Raw genomic sequence first — 16,995 nt, forward strand, 5'->3', positions numbered from 1 at the left:
ACGTTGGACAGGCAGTACTCATGCATGCAGCCCAGGCTTTGAGCTCCCCACAGGGATTGTTGAGAGCGGCGGGTGTTCAATGTCTTTGTGTGCATGGACAGAGTGTTTGTTTAAGCTGCTCAACTGAAGGTATTTCTGTGCATTTTAAATATTTAGTCAATATACTACTCACAAGTCCATATGTAGGCTACATTAAATGTGTTAGGAATAATCCCCATGCAATAAACATCCACAGTACCAGTAAATTATACATTCTTAGAAAGATATCTATCAAATATATATCTAAGCACGACGTATGTCTATACAGTCACATCCACCTACCTCATGTATAAAACAACCTGTTACATTAATCGTTACATTACCCTATGCAGTCTGTACCATTTCACTATTGTATTATACACATTTAATTGTTCATTGTGTATTTATCGAAATTGCTGGAGGATATTTACACACATTTATTTGTAAGTATATTCTATTTTGATCAGGATTTCCAGTTGCATCACTGGAACTATTCTGCATATATATTGCATTTATATTTCATAATTCTACAATTTATTTTTATTTTTGAATGTTTTTACAATTCTTGGTGTGTAACCGCCGCCCATTGACTGTAAACTTTTTTAAATTTCCTATTTGTATTTGCTTTTCTACTTATTTATTTAATTAGATAGTTCCTTGTGCCTGTCTCTGCTTCTGCTTATGTGATTCCCCACCCTAATTATCATATTTTATTTTGATTTGAGTTAGTTTAACTAGATGCTGTTTTTATTCTGAAGAACACAGAATGGGAAGATTTTATTTTGAAGGGGTGCTGAAGTAACGGAAGTAGCGGATGTGTGTCATGGCTGCAGGTCCTGAGCCCCTAGCTAGGCTTTCGCTTTCCCTCCGGTAAACGAAGTGATCATGGCGACGTTTTTCGGTGAGGTTTTGTCGGTGTATTCTCGGGCAGTGGAGGAAGACGACGAAGAGCTCGACGAAAACGAAGAAGACGAAGAAATCCACAGAGAACTGGAGGAAAAGAGGTAACAACCAGCTAGCATGGAGTCGGGAAAGCATGGAGATATTAGATTAGCCAAGTTAGTTAACTAACGTTAAGTGAGCATCACACGGAAGCTCGAGCTAGCTAACATGACACATGACATTTCAGTAACACCCCCCTATTAACGATATTAAACATAATGCACTTTCATTTAAACTAGTAGCAGCGGTTGGCTAGAGGGAAGTGGCTTGCTCTTCATATACATGTGCAGAGGTTATCTTCTGACCCAAACAGAGCAACTATTGTGATTCAAGGATTAATTAATGTCATTGTACAATTCAGGATTACACGTTAAAATGTATTTGGAGCGACTTCCACGCTACACAAACAGAACATGTACAAACATATATTCAAAAATACTTTGATTAGATTATAATATAAACAATAACAATGAATACATGATATGAGAGAATCACTAAAGTAGGAAATAAAAAGGTAAACAGAATGATATATACATGCGATATATATACAGTTGCGTTTATATACACAATGATCTGTAGTGTGATATGCATTTTTTTTTCAAATTGTAGTGTAAATCGAAAGCTTTGGTTAAGTACAAAAGGTAGTGGTCCACCAAGCCACAGCTAATGTAGCCTAATACAACAATCTTTCAGTAAATCCTACCTGCATGAAGGTGTTTAGTTAAAACTGTTTTAGAGAGTTCTTGATTAAACATCATGATCGTTTTGTAGGCCGTAGTTTTTGGTGCTGTTGAACTGCATTTGTTTTATACTGACAGGTCTTTCCATTTTTCTGTTCACCCATTTATATGAATAAGTGCAAGCTAAATAACAGAACCACCTTTCTGTTTAATGCAGTTCAACAGCACCACAAATGACAGCCTCCAAAATGTTCACACAGTTGAAACAACAACTCTCTGACAAACAAAATGCACCACAAACGTAACTCAACACAGATTCACCTTAAGGCCATCATCATAGCATTTGATAAAATTTGAAGAAAATTGACGATTGCTGCACATTGAACCTGGGGTTTTGGGGACTCGGGTTGTAGGATTGGTAATCCAACTTTGACTATAACTCTCAAATAAATATATAGATATATTTATATATGCAATTTTTACTTCTGAAATGTTGTGGGGTAACATAAAATGAAGATATAGTTATTAAGCAAATGTAATGTTTAGTGGCTGAGCGGTTGGAAGAGGATTACTAATATAGTATTGTGTGTATATACATACTAAATTAATAATAAAATATGAGGAAAACGTGAGGATAAATATAAATGTTGTTTGCAATCTGCTGGGCGAACCACATCAAAATACTCGATTTAAGGAAGTTGGATTGGTTATCTGCAGGTACCTGCAACCTAGAAGGAATCCAATAAAAAAGGTATTTAAATATTTAGTTTCCCCACAGTGGTTGCTCTCTCTCTAACCTATGTCACTTATTCATAAGGGAGGTTCATCTGCACTGGAGCCCTGAAGTCACTGAGTCGCTGAAATCTGGAAACAAGTTGCAGTGCTCAGATTTCATCCTTGCCGTGGGAGACAACGCTGCCAGTAAGTGGCTGCCAGCAGCTGTATGCTACATTACCTGTAATGAGTTTGTCTAACAGAACACCCAATATTATTATCAAATACAACTTTAATGTTCCCAGAGAGGAAATTGGAACATAAAGGAGTCCAATGATGTTTTTTTCCATCTTCTTTTAAAGATATAAGCTCAGTAACGAGCAAATACTTTGATTGGTAATAAACACAACATATCGAACATACTATTCTCTCCAAATCAGCACACTTTTTTTAACCTACATGTGCTATTAATATGACAAATAGCTACTTAACTGCTTCAACATTTATGCACCGTTGGTGCTTATGATTATTAACACTGATGATGGCTCCAGTCCATTCAGTGTGTCAGTAAACCAGCAGGATGTAAATGTAACCCAGCCAGCCATTGATGACAGAAGGGTGAAGATTAATGATTATCTTCATTACCGATTAATCCGCTAATTAATTTTCTCAAATGATTGTTTTGTTCATAAAATGTTGGTCTTGAAAAATGTCCATCACAGTTTGCTAAAGCACTAGATGATGCATTTCTTTAAAGCTGCCACTCTGAACATGGAAGCTGCTTGTCTTCAATTATACGCAACAGTTTTTTTCTCCCCGCACGGCTTCGTGGCCCCTCAACGTGGTAAAAACTACACACAAATGTGATAAAAACAAATACAAACTTTTTTAAAAAATTAATCATATAAATACGTCCTCTTACAAGAGACAATGCGACACAGCTGAGCAACCCTCTTTTTTTCAAATGAATAAATAAAATGAATGTTTCCAACGATCAAGTTAATTAGTTGAGTACCTATTAATATAGCCCGCCCTAAGTAACGTTTTACATCCCCCTTGCCAAAAAAGATGACATAAATGATTGTCAAAATATATATATATATATATATATATATATATATATATATATATATATATATAGAATAAATTGCGTGTGAAAAGAAGAAGAATCCTGTCACATGTGAGCTGTTGTTGAATACTGAGAGGATCTCTCTTTGCAGGGTTTCTGTCAGTGTACATTCCCACCTCTGAAAACTGGGATGCAGTGGGACATGCATCCGTGTGGAACGAGAGGAGCCGGGCTGTAACAAGCGAGGAGTCGGCATGTGTTTTCCACAGACACAAGAACAACCCATCGGTGAGTGACACACTGAGCAAAGCAGTATGCGTGTGCTGTTTGATTTATCCCACAGAAAAAGCCCCTGGGCGTTGTAACTCAATAATAATCATTCAATTTAATGAGTTTGTTGCTGAGCTTCTACTAAATATGTGTTGAATCTATTGAATATTAATAGCACATTTTCCCAAAAACCTTTCATAAATTGGTGAAAGGGACTCGGGGACTTTAGCAACAGCAGCAAACAGCAAAAACAAGCTGTCCAAGCTTGACCATCCAAGACTTCAATGCTGAATGGCCAATGGATTAGTGGTGAGAATCAGTACAACTGGGAAAGGATATAAAAACATATATAAACACGCAACCAGTGAACTGCTGGATTAGTTTTTGTTGGATCTGTGAAAAACTTAACAGCACTTCTAGTGTTTGTTTACCAGGAACTGAGGGTGGACGTGAACTAAGATTCAAATTCTATAAACGATCACATAAAACCCAAACCACCAACTATTTCATTTGATTACTGTAATTAAGCTTTTTTCCTAGCTATCGTTATTATTACTAAACTGACTCGGCTTACTCAAAATATAAGGTGACTTAAAAGGCAGATATGGTTTTATTTTAGGCAACCAAAAGCTGATGCCTGACAACCACTTTTAAAAGTTAGTGTTAAGCTTTGGAAATGCAGATGCATCTAACAAAAATAATTATATGAATAATAGAAACGGTAATAGTCTGTTAAAGCTGTTTATATAACTGCATGAATCCAACACTATTTCAGACACAACTTTACTGTATTTCACTTCATATCGTAACACTACATCACTTTTTTCCCCTGTAATGCTTCCTGAAGAATAAAACATGACATAAACCTACAAAAAGTTGGAAAGTAGGCCGTAACACACGGGTCCTTAAACTGCCGCAGCACTACCGAGATATAGCCGACCACTCTGACGTGCGTAGAGGTTTGTGTTTTTATTTTCAATTAGAAGTTGACGATACGACCTTTTGTAAACTATCTTTGTCGTGGATTTGTGCATGTGATTACCTCCTGATAATATCATGATATAGTAGTAATAATAATAGCGTTTGAAAATGTGGGCTACACCTTTCCGGCAGCTTGATGGGTATTAGACGATTAATCAGCTATCTGCTCCAAACCTGCGTTATTATATTGACCTGTAAAAAATCTACTATTCAGACAGCTGCAGGAATTGAATGAGCTGGATTTGCTGCTTTTCTTTGTCTTGCATCATAGTTCATTTAATATTTGGGGATTTTAAACAGTAGGTTGCACAAAATAAGACGTCACCTTGAGCTCTAGGATAAGAAGATCAGCATTTTTCCTGTTTTTTGATATTATTTAGAGAAAGCAATTAATCAAGAATTGTAATCCGCTAATAAAGCGATAATGAAAACAGTCGGTGGCTGCAGGACAAGCATGGTATTTCAATTAATATTAAGTTGATTCAGTTCTTAGAAGTGTATCCTGAGAACTAATTTCAAACAAAATACAAGACCTCTCTTTTCGCCGTCTCCTTTGAATGTCTTCCACCTGCTTGCGTCTCTTTGCGTGATGAAGGGCCCACACAGAGAGGGGTTAATTATTACATTTTAAAAGTAAATTTCCAGGTCAGGAAAAGACCAAACTCTTGTAGTAATGGTTGAGCTGTTATTTTTTGTTCCATTACGAAAAAAGGATGATGTTTTTTCTCATTTGTCATCCATCCGTCTAATCGTCCCTTTCTCTTTCTGAGTTCTCTTTCTTTTGCATTCTATTCCCTGAAGGTTTTGATATGCCGGGCGACGTGCTACATTGCGGAAGACCAGCTGTTTCAGTGGACGGAAAAGGTATGTTAATACAGCTAAATCATCTGAGGTTGTTATGCAGAGAAGGTTTAGGGCAGCTGTCCCTCTTCGGCCTGCAAACACACAGCAGATTCACAAACATGCAGGTATCTTTTAGGGTGATCCGCACCAGTTTCTCTCAACCTTTTTCCGTGTCTAGGGCCCCTAAAGTGATGCACATTTAGGTCAGAGGCCCCCATTTGATACAATTCTGCTTCAGGGATGATTTACATAGACAACAGGTGATGTTGTGTGAGGTTGATGGTGTCTCTCTCTCTCTCTTTCTCTTGTAGGTGTTTGACTGCCTGCAGCACAGACAGCTGAATGTGACTGTGCTGTCAGACAGCTCTGTGGCTGAGTACAAGACAGCAGACTATCTGTGCAGTAGCTCTGCTCCCTTCCTGCGCTCGCTCCACACCGCTGCTTACCGTGACCGGCCTGTCTGCCAGTCACTGGAGCAACCCAACATAATCACTGGACTTCCAGCTGCAGGTACTACTATTATTTTACACTTAAAATGTCTCTAATTTTTCAGACTTGCATTACTGGCCAGGTTTTTCCTCTTAAATAAGCAAAGACATTAAAAAAACCACCAAAAAAAAAACCATACACTTCAAATCTGCACAACTGATGATATATAATCGGGATATTTTGGAGCGTGACAAAGGAAAAAGGCGATAGACATGTAATTGGTCAATATCTATCAACAGCTGATAAAAAAAAAAATTCTAAAACACCCTAAATAATAAATATCTAAAATGAAAATGACAGGCTCGAACGCACTGCGTGCCAGCGCTCCTCATGAGAAGAGAGAATCAGCTGTCCACCTCTGTTAAAACTCTCTGGGCTTCAAGTCGACCTTTCTTTAAGACATTTTTTTTTATAGACAAGACAGATCGACTTAATCTTACTTTACTAGACTTAAAATGTGTTTGTGTTGATAAGTGTTGCAGTTACGAGCCACTTGCTAAAATAAAAAACAACAAAGAAAATGCAAAAGGTGACATTACTGGACCTCGTTAATTGTGAGCATGATTGGCTCCTTTTCAACTTGACTCGACATCCCAGACGTCATGTGGAGACCTGCAGAGCTGTGGTTCCTCCAAGTTTCTGATGCATGGAGAGATTAATGATAAGACAACATGAAACAAGTTGAAGAAGCTTTGTGGTCTTCTTCTTTTCAGTAACGCACATGGATCAATGAACCAAACATTGTAATTTCACAGTAGTAATGATAACTGGATGCAAATTAAAGGGTGTGAAGTATGATATGGGGGGGGCTCCCATTAATCCCTCGTGTGAACTATAAATCCAGCTTCAGCCAAGTTTGATTCTTGACTGTCCTTGAGCGAGAAACTGAATCACAAATTTCTCCTGATGTGTTTATGTGGGGGAAAAAAACTAGTAATTTGCTTTGGACCAAGCCTCTGCCAGCTGAATGAAATGTAGCGCCATTAGTGCCGCTCTCCACTCAACTGAGCTCACATAGTCTTTAATCCAGATTTACTCATTTTGGCACGAGTACCCTTAAAGACACTGAAAGTCCAAACAAAGAGACACGTCGTCAGGATAAAGAACTGGAGCCGGCAACACTTTAAGGGACTCGAGTCAAACGGTCGAGTCTTCAGAAATTCTGATGGTTTCATTCTCCTTCTTTTGGGTTGTTTCTTCAGTGCTGAACCACTGCGAGGTCCACAGCATCGCCACTGTTGTGTATCAGTGTTACAGTGACGTCACCGGCCCTGACTCTGTCACCATGGAGACCTTCAAACCAGCACTAACCAAGCTCGGCAAGTTGATTCAGGTGAGCTGCTTTTCTATTTCCATCTGAGGGGGCGATTAAAGGCCTGAGTATGACTAAACTGCATCTGCAGTGTTTCTCTGTTCTAATTTTTAACATTTTGATCTCCCGCTTTGTCCTTCTCTTCTCAGTTGGACCCGTCTCCAAGCACAGACGTCCTCCGCAAGTTTGTCAGAGCCACCAACATCCAGAGTAATCTTTACATCTAAAAATGGCCACATTGCACTCTGTGCAGTGCAAAGTTTATTTTATTTTCCTGTGGTAAAATACTGTCATTTTTTAATAAAGTAAGTAAAGAAAGCCTCTGTGTACATTTCAGTAGTTTAATGATTTACTACATTTATTTTGTTATCCTGCCTTCAATAAGGAGTCCCATTTAGTTTCCAAAAAAAGAATTATAATCCTGATGAATTTATGATTGACAAATAAATCAAATACATTGTGAAAGGGAGCTACAGTGTGCCTGCATCATGTATATCTCTGTAAACCTCTCCCCTCTTTTCATTATGAAGATGTCTTTCTCCAGAGATAACAGGTTATCAAGTTTATAGGTGATTTGATGAACAAGACAAATGTTCAACACGGCAAAAAAATATATATACACACACATATATGTGTGTGTGTGTGTGTGTGTGTGTATATATATATATATATATATATATATATATATATAAACCTAACCCCGTGAATTTTGTAGTTCATTAAAAAATATTTATAATGCAAGATTGGGCCCAGATTTAGCCATCAAAGGGCCATAACCTGTTTCAGTGCTGGTTGCCGATAAACCCGACTCCCATGTCTCAGCCAGAATAGGCCTGTGTCTGTAACAGCTACATCTGGGCCAGATATGGCAAAAATGAACTGGGCCAAAGCTGGCTCACATTTGGCCGCATCGAGCCGGAACGCAGCCTCAACACGGCTGAGTCCGCTGGCAACCTGGGAAGCAGCTTCCTCAGCTGGCAGACAAGAGCAGCGGTTTCACAGCTGGAGCTGTGGGACAGGCGACTTGATCAAGGGAATATTGATTTCTATGAGAATCTGAGTGAATTTGAACTAATACTGATACAACTTGATGGCTCACACATATCTGCACTCATTTTGTTTTGCACCGGTTGCACGTTATTGTTTTGAAAAGATATTTAGTGTAAAACTCTTTATTGACAAATATTTGAACTTGTTTTGTTTAGTTTTTCACAAGTTGCATTTATTGTTATTATCTTAAAAATATATTCAGTTCCAAACATGTTAATTGCAGCCACAATAAGCTATTTGCCAAATATGAGTTATTTTTTCACAATTTTATTTGCATTGTTCTAAAGAAGTGATTGCACTTTTATTTGTTTTTGTCTGGTGGAGCAATCTGGTTTAATTAAAAGTGATTGCAATTTTTTTAATTCTATTATTTGAAAAAGCACAGATGGAGGAGTCACAAAAAGTTGTTATTTCAATAACAATTCAGCATGGACCATTTAGTTACAATTTTGTTGGGGCACGGACATTTTTCTTCCTTTTGAGAACCACTGTGTTAGAGGAAATTGTTTCCCACAGCATGTACACACAAGAACAAGTTCTCCATATGCAGAATATCCCAATTTTTAAATAATGTGTATTATATTACATTGTTATTATTGCTGCATCAATGGTACTTTAATCACTTTAATGTTTCCGCTTGTTAAGGTGTAACTTAATCTTTACCTACATACATAACATATAGGTCGATATATTTCTGTCCGGATGGGGGCGGTAATGCGCCAGCGAGCTCTTTTTCCAACGCCGGAAATTCAAAGAAGACGAAGTGAGCGAAACTCAAACGAATCAGTTGGTAATTTACTGTCAACAGGAACTTTAAGTGGATTGTTTTTGTGTTTATTCGACCGCTCAAACTGCGAACATATGTATATATATATACGTGCATTGTGCTGTCGACAGACTCGCGCTCCCATCACGTCAACGTAATTAACGTCAACGTAAAACTAACGTTACGCCGACTGGAATCCCAAGAAGACATCCTAAGGGGCGAGTTAGCGTGAGGCTAACGAGGCTGACGGTAACAATGAGTGCCAGCCGCCGTGTGACGTCTACAAGCGGCAGGTGCAAAGCCTCCGTGAGCCGGAGCAAGGAGCACCCAGCGCCCAGAGGTGCCAGCAAGGTGCTGGCCGAGAGGAACCAGGCGGTGGTGGCGGTGGGAGCCTGGGTGGAGGGCGGGCAAGACTCCGTGGAGCACCCGTGGGTGAGTTGCTGGCTGTTGCCACGGCTGCTGACAGACCGTTAGTGATGACATGGTCGTTAACCAGTGGGTGGAAGAAGTATTATATTTAACTTGAGTAAGAATAGCAGCACTACAGTGTAAACATACTGGCTACAGGTTAAAGTGCAAAGTATCTGCATCAAAATATACTTACTAAGCACTCATTATGCAGAATCACATATATATTATATATCACTGTTAGTGATTCATATGTTCATTCATTCATTTGAATTACTTTATACAATATACTGCTTTATACTTTATAATAATGTATACTGCTGGGTAACTTAATCTATAGTAATACAACACAATTCATATGTTGTATTGCTAATTTATGTAACTGAAAGTTAACCATAGCTATTAAATGAATCTAGTGTTGTAAAAAGTACACTATTTGCCTTCAAACGGAGTATAACTACAAGTTAAAATTAGCTTGAGATGGAAATGCTCAAGTAGAGAACTTGTACCTCATAAATGAGAAGAAGACCGGAGAATCAGCAAATATGATCACTTTAAAAGAAGCTGAAACCAGTGGATTCTTGGCACTTTGTTTTCAAAATAATCAGTGAAATGATTCATCAATAATCAAAATAGTTGCCGATCAAATTTTGTCACTCGTCTAATTGATTAATAAACTGATGTTGCAGCTCTAATTGAATGGGCTGATATGGAAATGTTCACATGAATCTCTAGAGTCTGGATACTTCCTGAAGTAATCCAAACATGCCTCTTTAGGCTCTGGCTTCGCTAACTGAGGAGATCCAGTCAGAGAAGAGGAGGGAGACTGAAGAGGGTCTTCAGCGATTTCAAGATGAAGTACGCCATCGTGTGGCACAACAAGCTCAAGTCAGCAAGAAGAGGCAGCAGCATCAGAAAGACTCCATGGTAAAGATAGCATGTTTGTCACAGACGGTGGAGTATTAATGAAGTAGTAGTGAGGTATTCATGAAGTAGTATGAACTGAATCAATAAAGGGATCAGGGAGGGGTTTTACACACTTTCAACATTGAATGTCATTTATTTACATAATTTGTCTGTAAAGTGTGTTCTTCACTATGCCGTATCCAACCAACTGTCCAAATCTTAGTTTTAGAATGATAAAAACGGCGTTAGGGGAAAATCCTAATTTTATTAATACTGTTTATTGTTGTTGTTTGACTGACTAATCAAATAATCAACTAATCATTTTGGCACTTCACAGGGACGATGAAGCATAGATGTGCCCCCTGCTTGCCCGTACTGCTGTTGTTCCAGCTGGATTGACATTATTGTAAAAGTGTGTGTTTATGTCCAGGTAAAACCTGACAGGAGAACCCCACAACAGCAGCATCAGGTCCGGACCCAGCATGTGTCTGCTGGGGAGAGGCCGATGTCTGCGGGAGGTGCTGCACAACAGAGGGTGACTGAGAGGAGCACTCACCAGGTGAGAGGGTATTATATTATTCAATTCTAGAAGTTTTGGCAAATAAATCTCTGTTTAGTTTACTGTTTTGATGTGTGCAATTTCCAGAAAACTGTACTGAACAGATACTTGGCTTTATCATAAATCATTCTAATTATATACACTAAAGTGTTACCCATGGAAATAAGAGTAGCACAGACATTCCTGTTGCAATCAACATTGCAGGATAGTCAGAGCAGTGACCTTTTGTCCATAGTGTGTTCATAATTTGTCCACCAGAGAGCACTGGGAAATAATTGAATTGGGAAATGTCCCACTCAGCTCCAATCTTGGTCACAGTTCTTCAACCACCACATTTTAGATATCCTTATTTAAACTTTTGATTGTTTTATGTCGGGGTGTTAAAATTGACCTATGCTGTCTTTTTAACTTTTAATATCAGTATTGGCATTGGCCTCAAGAATGTTTTGCACGGCACACATTTCTTCAGCACATTGTGCAATGTGCGTTTGCTTTGGCAGTCAGAATAATTGCATTGTTTCCTTGTGTGAGTGATAGAATAATGTGACAGTGATTAATCTGTCGGATTATTTATTTCCATGGTTTTCCAGTCTAGAGGAGGCGTGAGGCAGGTCCGACTCAGACTGGCCGCCTGTCGGATGGTCCCGCATGGGGAAATGATGTCAGACCTTTCCGGAGGCGAATGGAACATCTCTCCAAGCAGACATGTGAGTGTCTGTCTCCCACACTTCTTCCTCTTTTAGAAACAAATTGTTTTCCGAAACTTGTTTGTGTGTAATAAAACACATTTTCTTCTGCACACAACAGAAAGCTGGAACTTCCGTGCTAAAACCAGACCAAGAAGTCGAAGAGCAGCACCAGGAGGAGGAGGAGGAGGACGAGGAGGAGGATGTTCAGGAAGAAGAAGAAGAGGAGGATGATTATCTCTTCACTAGTCAACATGAATGTCCCCTCGTTCAGCAGAAGGTTAATGAATACCCACAGTGCAACAGTTTCACATTTTCACCAGCAGACTTCATGCTGTTGCATATTGTTGGGATCAGAAAAACTCCCTCTTTCTTTTCGTTTCTTTGCTCTGTTTAGTGGTATCGGTTTTGAAATCCTTGGATGAGAAACATTCTTAAATCTGCTTGAAAATCCCACAAAACTTCAGATTTGGCCTTGAAATCAGTTTTTCCTCAGAATCTAAATTATATGACCAATTGTCTGTGTATATATATAGTTAAAGTGCAAACAAAAACTTATTGTAGCTTATCAGAATCAGCTTTATAGTATGTGTACGCATGCATGGAATTTAAAATATACATATATATGGACCCGATTTGCAAAATTGTAAACAAATAAAGTGTACAAAAAAGATATATATATTTTCAAATTTGACATTTGGACACAAGGCACATTTATTCCTCAAACTTTGAATTGTATCAACACTTGGTAACTTTATAGCAGACGAGGCATTTTGTGCGGCCAAATAATGAACTTTGTCATCAGATCGTAGAAGCCCTGATAGACCAGATGTCGTATGAGTTATTAGGAGTAGCTGTGTCCCAATTCAGGGGAATATGAGTCCTTCCTCTCCAAGTGAGGCAGTCCAGCAGCGCAGCACCTAAAACGTAGTAAACACTGTTTATAGGTCGCTCTCTTCAACTCATAAACCAAAATAGCTCAAACTTTATGACCTTAATATTGCCTTTAAACAGCTGACAGAATGTAATTACAAATGCATAACTGGGTCATGTTCCATTATACCTGAGTATGCGGTACAAGTTGGGATGTTTCACTTCATCACATGACGGATGACATGATGGCAGTGAACAAGGTTGATGGCTATATATTCATCAAGGTTGATGGCTATATATTCCTATATATACGATATACGATACTAACAAGGAACAACAATAATAAATGCAGTTGATGCCTGGTTTCATCTATCTGCACCCAAACTTCGATCTAGATTTGTTAAGAATGTAAATGGGGCAATCAGGTCTATTGTGTCTGCCTAATTTGCAAAAGATTGGCATGTAAGCCCCGACCGTAGCAATCCTAATCTTTACCATCATAAATCGCAGCTAACGTATTTGGACAAGATAAAGCTGATATTCAATATTTTTGTTGTTGCATGAAAAGTCCAGAACCAACAATGCCTTAGTCCGTCTCTTAATGCTTTCTGTCTCTGCCCCAAGCACATTGGCTCCTAATGAAGATGTCAACAATTTCAATTATAGTACAAATATTTATTTATTTATTTGTATATATATATATATATATATAAAGAAAGAAATGTACACTTGTATTGATCCTCATGGGGAAATTCTTCTCTGCATTTGAACAATATTTCTTTGTAGAATAAGAAAAATATAGAATTACACCAGACTTGTGGCGAGCTTGAAGGTTTTGACTGCGTGTTTGTTTCAGGTGAATGGACCGATGCTGTGGGATTCTGAGAAATCACAGCCTCCTGCTTTCAAGTCCATTGTCAGAGTCCCACAGGCCCTGTGGCCGCTGACTGACCAAGAGGAACTGAAAAGACAGGTAGACATCGTAGGACATGGGCATGAAGCTTTGACTTGACGCGTTGGAAGCCCTGTCAAGTCAGACCAAATGTTACAAATAGCACATCTCTCTGTCTCTGTCTCTGTCTCTGTCTCTGTCCCCCCCCCCCCCCCCCCCCCCCCCCCACCCCCCCCCACTCTCTCTCTCTCTCCCTCCTCCCCCCCTCTGCAGCATCAGTCTCAGTTCCTGATGCACCGCCGTCTGTACATGAACATCGAGAGAGAGCAAGTGAAGGAGAACAAACGGAACAGGAAACACCTGAAGAGGACGTCAAGGTGACGAGGCCACAGTATTTTCTCCTGAATCACTTCCTCCTATTGGTGCGATTAGAATAAATCAACATCAAGTACCAACAATCTGTTCCTTTTGATAGCTATTAAATGTTTTTTCATCAGCTTGAAGTAATATATAACGCACAACACTGGTGACAATATTTTAAAAATATTTCCTTATCTTGCTCAAATATGCCTCAATACTCTTTCTATGTATAAACTAACTAAAATAGTGTTGTATGAATGTAAATTACAAGTGATTATTTTTGCCTTAGTCTCCTCTGAATTGTTCTCGTCTCCCCTGAAGGTTCAAAGCCGAGAAAGAACAGATCCGTCTGGAGGAAGAGAGGAAGTTGGACAGAGTTCGGTGGCTCGCGGAGGCCAGACAGAAGCTGGAGGAGCGAGAGCTGCTGATTCAGGAGCGTCTGAAGCTTGAGGAGGAGGAGAGAGCTGTGCAGCTGCAGAGAAGGAAAAGAGAGGAGAAAGGGAAAGTAGCTTCAAGGTAATTAATGAAGACTAAAAGCTTGAAGGCAAACTCTACTCATTTTTACACATGGAAGTTGGTTGGTCATGGGGAGTAATGGTGCATTTGTGAAAGAAGTCGTGTAAAGCCTTTGTTGCTCCAGAGAAAGCTGGGTAAAGTCTGATAAAGTGAATTTATCCTTTCTTTTTTTTTTAATGCTCATAATCAGTTAGTTACTAGAGAAGATGAACACAATTAGTTCAGCACGGTGAACTATGGCTCACCTTGACCAAATGAGCTTAACTATGTGCACACTCAAAAAAGTGCAAGTGCCTCGTTGAAGCCGATGAACGGGCTGATTGTAACTCTCGCCAGGTTCATTGAGGCTCTCAGAGCTCAGTTGAAGGAGCGACTGTCTCAGGAGAAGCCGGAGAAGCCGGAGCCGCCTCCCCTCTGCTGCTGCGCATCATCTTTCTGGGACTCCCACCCCGACACCTGTGCCAACAACTGTGTGTTCTACAACAATCCCAAAGGTACGCGCTGCACCCCGGCCTCACCCCCCGGCTTCACCCCCCCAGACCCCCATTGAGCTATAGTAGGACCATACATGAAAACATACAATAACACTGACGGCAGCATTTTTCTCCTCCACAGCGTATGCAAAGGCGTTACGTTCAACAATGTTGAGTTTGGAGTTGCAGTAGAGGAAGCTGATGAACTGAACTTCCTCCTGTGTGTTTCAACATTTTGGGAAATCCAGGGCAAACCGGAGTCAGATGAGAAGATTGATATCAGTTTTGTTGTCCTTGTTGCATATGTATGTGTAAATATGAGATGGATTGCAATGATAAATCGTTTAGGCATTCGTGTTTTCCACAAGGCAAATGCAACTGACTTTAGGTGCCACCACGGGACCCAATATCTCAACATCTACCGGATGGTTTGCCACAACATTTACCTACACTATTCATGACAACAGATACTGTAAGAGTCCAATATATCTTTATTTATAGATAAATGCAGATGCATTTACCAATGTTCAGCTTCAACCATATTTATTTTGATGAGGATTTAAACTCATCTACAATGACTAATTATTATTTACTTTTTTACAGTTTTTAAGTTTTGTTTATTACATCTATTTAAAATGTCATACACATGTACTTCACAAGAATTTGATTTTAGTACTTGTTATTGATAAGAAAAATCTATACGTTAGCACACTTTCTACGCAGTTATGATTAGTAAATCATCAGGTAAGTCAGTCAGCACATGTGAAAACTATGAATCTGTACTGGAGGCCATGTCGACGTTCTTCAGGGCTGTGCTTAAAACATTTAATTAAAATGTATTTTTTTATTTGATGGCACTTACTATTTATTCTTAATAACAACAAGTGTGTAATCTTTCATACAGTGATCTCTTCTTGCGTTAGACACATTTTTATTTTACGATGGACTACTCTTGGGATGCGTACATTTTGTTATTTGAATGGTCGTAGTCTTGGCAATATTTAGATATGTTGAGGGTGTCAAAGTTGTCTATATTCTCTATGTATTACACTGGTATCCTTGTAGATCATTTTAATTTGACTGAGCTCGGTGAACATCAACTCTGCTTTGATTTTGGTCTTTTATGGTCGGGAAGTAATTTAATTGACAGTCTTAACTGAATTATTCAATTCAATTCAATTCAGTTTATTTTGTATAGACCAATATCACAAATTACAAATGTTCCTCAGAGGGCTTTACAATCTGTACACATACGACATCCCTGTCCCAGGACCTCACATCGGATCAGGAAAAACTCCCCAAAAATAGAAAAAACCAATGTGTTTCTATTATTTTGTCCACCCTATTTATATCAAGTAGGGTCAGCTGAATAACAAAAACCTCTGTATAATACAATTCAACAAAAAAAATGTTTCTGATGAATTGAAAGATGAAATGCTCCTTTATGTATTACGAAATATCTTGTATCATCTGATAATTGTATAGAATATGAAGCATTAGTGTAGATTAAACCACCCAGCAGCCATGTGGCATACAATTTAATGCAGCAGTAATATTAATCCAGAAAAGTCATATATAATAATAATAATAAAACACTGTCAGGGAACATTTAAACATAGTTCAGCAGCAGAAGACGTGCTTTTCCCAATGGTGGAAGAAGTACTCAAATCTTTTACTTGAATCAGAATATATCCACACCATAGTCAAGTGGTTGCTATAGTAAAAGTACAAACGGTTAGCATCAACATATACTAAAAGTACTCATTGTGCAGAATGGGTGATTTCAGAATAATATATATATTATATTATTGTGTTCACTACTTTAATGTTGCAGCTGGTAAAGGTGGAGATCATATTAATTAATTGATATATCCTGGGTAGGTTAATCCACAATAATACATCATAATTTATTTGTCAATGTTATGATTTATATGATACGTGAGTTAGATTTGATATTAATCTAAATCTGCCCAGTAACTAAAGCTGTCAGATAAATGTACAACGTGCAATATTTGACTGAACTGTAGTATAAAGAAATACTCAAGTACAAGTAAATATACTGAGTCACCTTCGACCACTGTTGTGTTCCTTCTTCTCCACTTAGCTGCCATCAGTGTTTAGTTGTGTTTGTCTCAAAGGGGTCTTTACTCATCCACATGCTGTTTCATAACGTGCATGCATGATTATG

At 38.7% G+C, this 16,995-nt stretch overlaps 2 protein-coding genes across 2 annotated transcripts; both read left to right on the forward strand.

Moving 5' to 3' along the window:
• Positions 1–805: 805 nt before the first annotated feature.
• Positions 806–7,637, forward strand: psmg1 (proteasome (prosome, macropain) assembly chaperone 1). The gene is made up of 7 exons (XM_034550907.1): positions 806–1,022; positions 2,458–2,561; positions 3,575–3,711; positions 5,476–5,538; positions 5,829–6,027; positions 7,209–7,339; positions 7,468–7,637. Exons 1-7 carry the CDS (start codon positions 904–906, stop codon positions 7,543–7,545), a joined length of 831 nt encoding a protein of 276 aa, XP_034406798.1. The 5' UTR covers positions 806–903; the 3' UTR covers positions 7,546–7,637.
• A 1,468-nt stretch (positions 7,638–9,105) lies between these two features.
• Positions 9,106–16,881, forward strand: ccdc15 (coiled-coil domain containing 15). The gene is made up of 10 exons (XM_034549495.1): positions 9,106–9,566; positions 10,320–10,469; positions 10,879–11,007; positions 11,598–11,714; positions 11,815–11,973; positions 13,423–13,539; positions 13,732–13,835; positions 14,140–14,334; positions 14,671–14,828; positions 14,950–16,881. The coding sequence occupies exons 1-10, from the start codon at positions 9,390–9,392 to the stop codon at positions 14,997–14,999; spliced, it is 1,356 nt and encodes a 451-aa protein (XP_034405386.1). The 5' UTR covers positions 9,106–9,389; the 3' UTR covers positions 15,000–16,881.
• The last annotated feature ends 114 nt before the right edge of the window (positions 16,882–16,995 follow it).

This window comes from Cyclopterus lumpus, chromosome 14 (genome assembly GCF_009769545.1).
Source record: "Cyclopterus lumpus isolate fCycLum1 chromosome 14, fCycLum1.pri, whole genome shotgun sequence".
NCBI classification, from domain to species: domain Eukaryota; kingdom Metazoa; phylum Chordata; class Actinopteri; order Perciformes; family Cyclopteridae; genus Cyclopterus; species Cyclopterus lumpus.

What these genes read in the sequence shown, in the direction of transcription:
- ccdc15 (XM_034549495.1), top strand. Translation starts at nt 9,390, where the DNA reads ATGAGTGCCAGCCGCCGTGTGACGTCTACAAGCGGCAGGTGCAAAGCC. An exon ending in CACCTGAAGAGGACGTCAAG is followed by an intron (nt 13,836 to 14,139) that starts GTGACGAGGCCA and finishes TCTCCCCTGAAG; the next exon opens with GTTCAAAGCCGAGAAAGAAC. An exon ending in AAAGGGAAAGTAGCTTCAAG is followed by an intron (nt 14,335 to 14,670) that starts GTAATTAATGAA and finishes AACTCTCGCCAG; the next exon opens with GTTCATTGAGGCTCTCAGAG.
- psmg1 (XM_034550907.1), top strand. Translation starts at nt 904, where the DNA reads ATGGCGACGTTTTTCGGTGAGGTTTTGTCGGTGTATTCTCGGGCAGTG. An exon ending in CGTGGGAGACAACGCTGCCA is followed by an intron (nt 2,562 to 3,574) that starts GTAAGTGGCTGC and finishes CTCTCTTTGCAG; the next exon opens with GGTTTCTGTCAGTGTACATT. An exon ending in TGTTTCAGTGGACGGAAAAG is followed by an intron (nt 5,539 to 5,828) that starts GTATGTTAATAC and finishes TTTCTCTTGTAG; the next exon opens with GTGTTTGACTGCCTGCAGCA.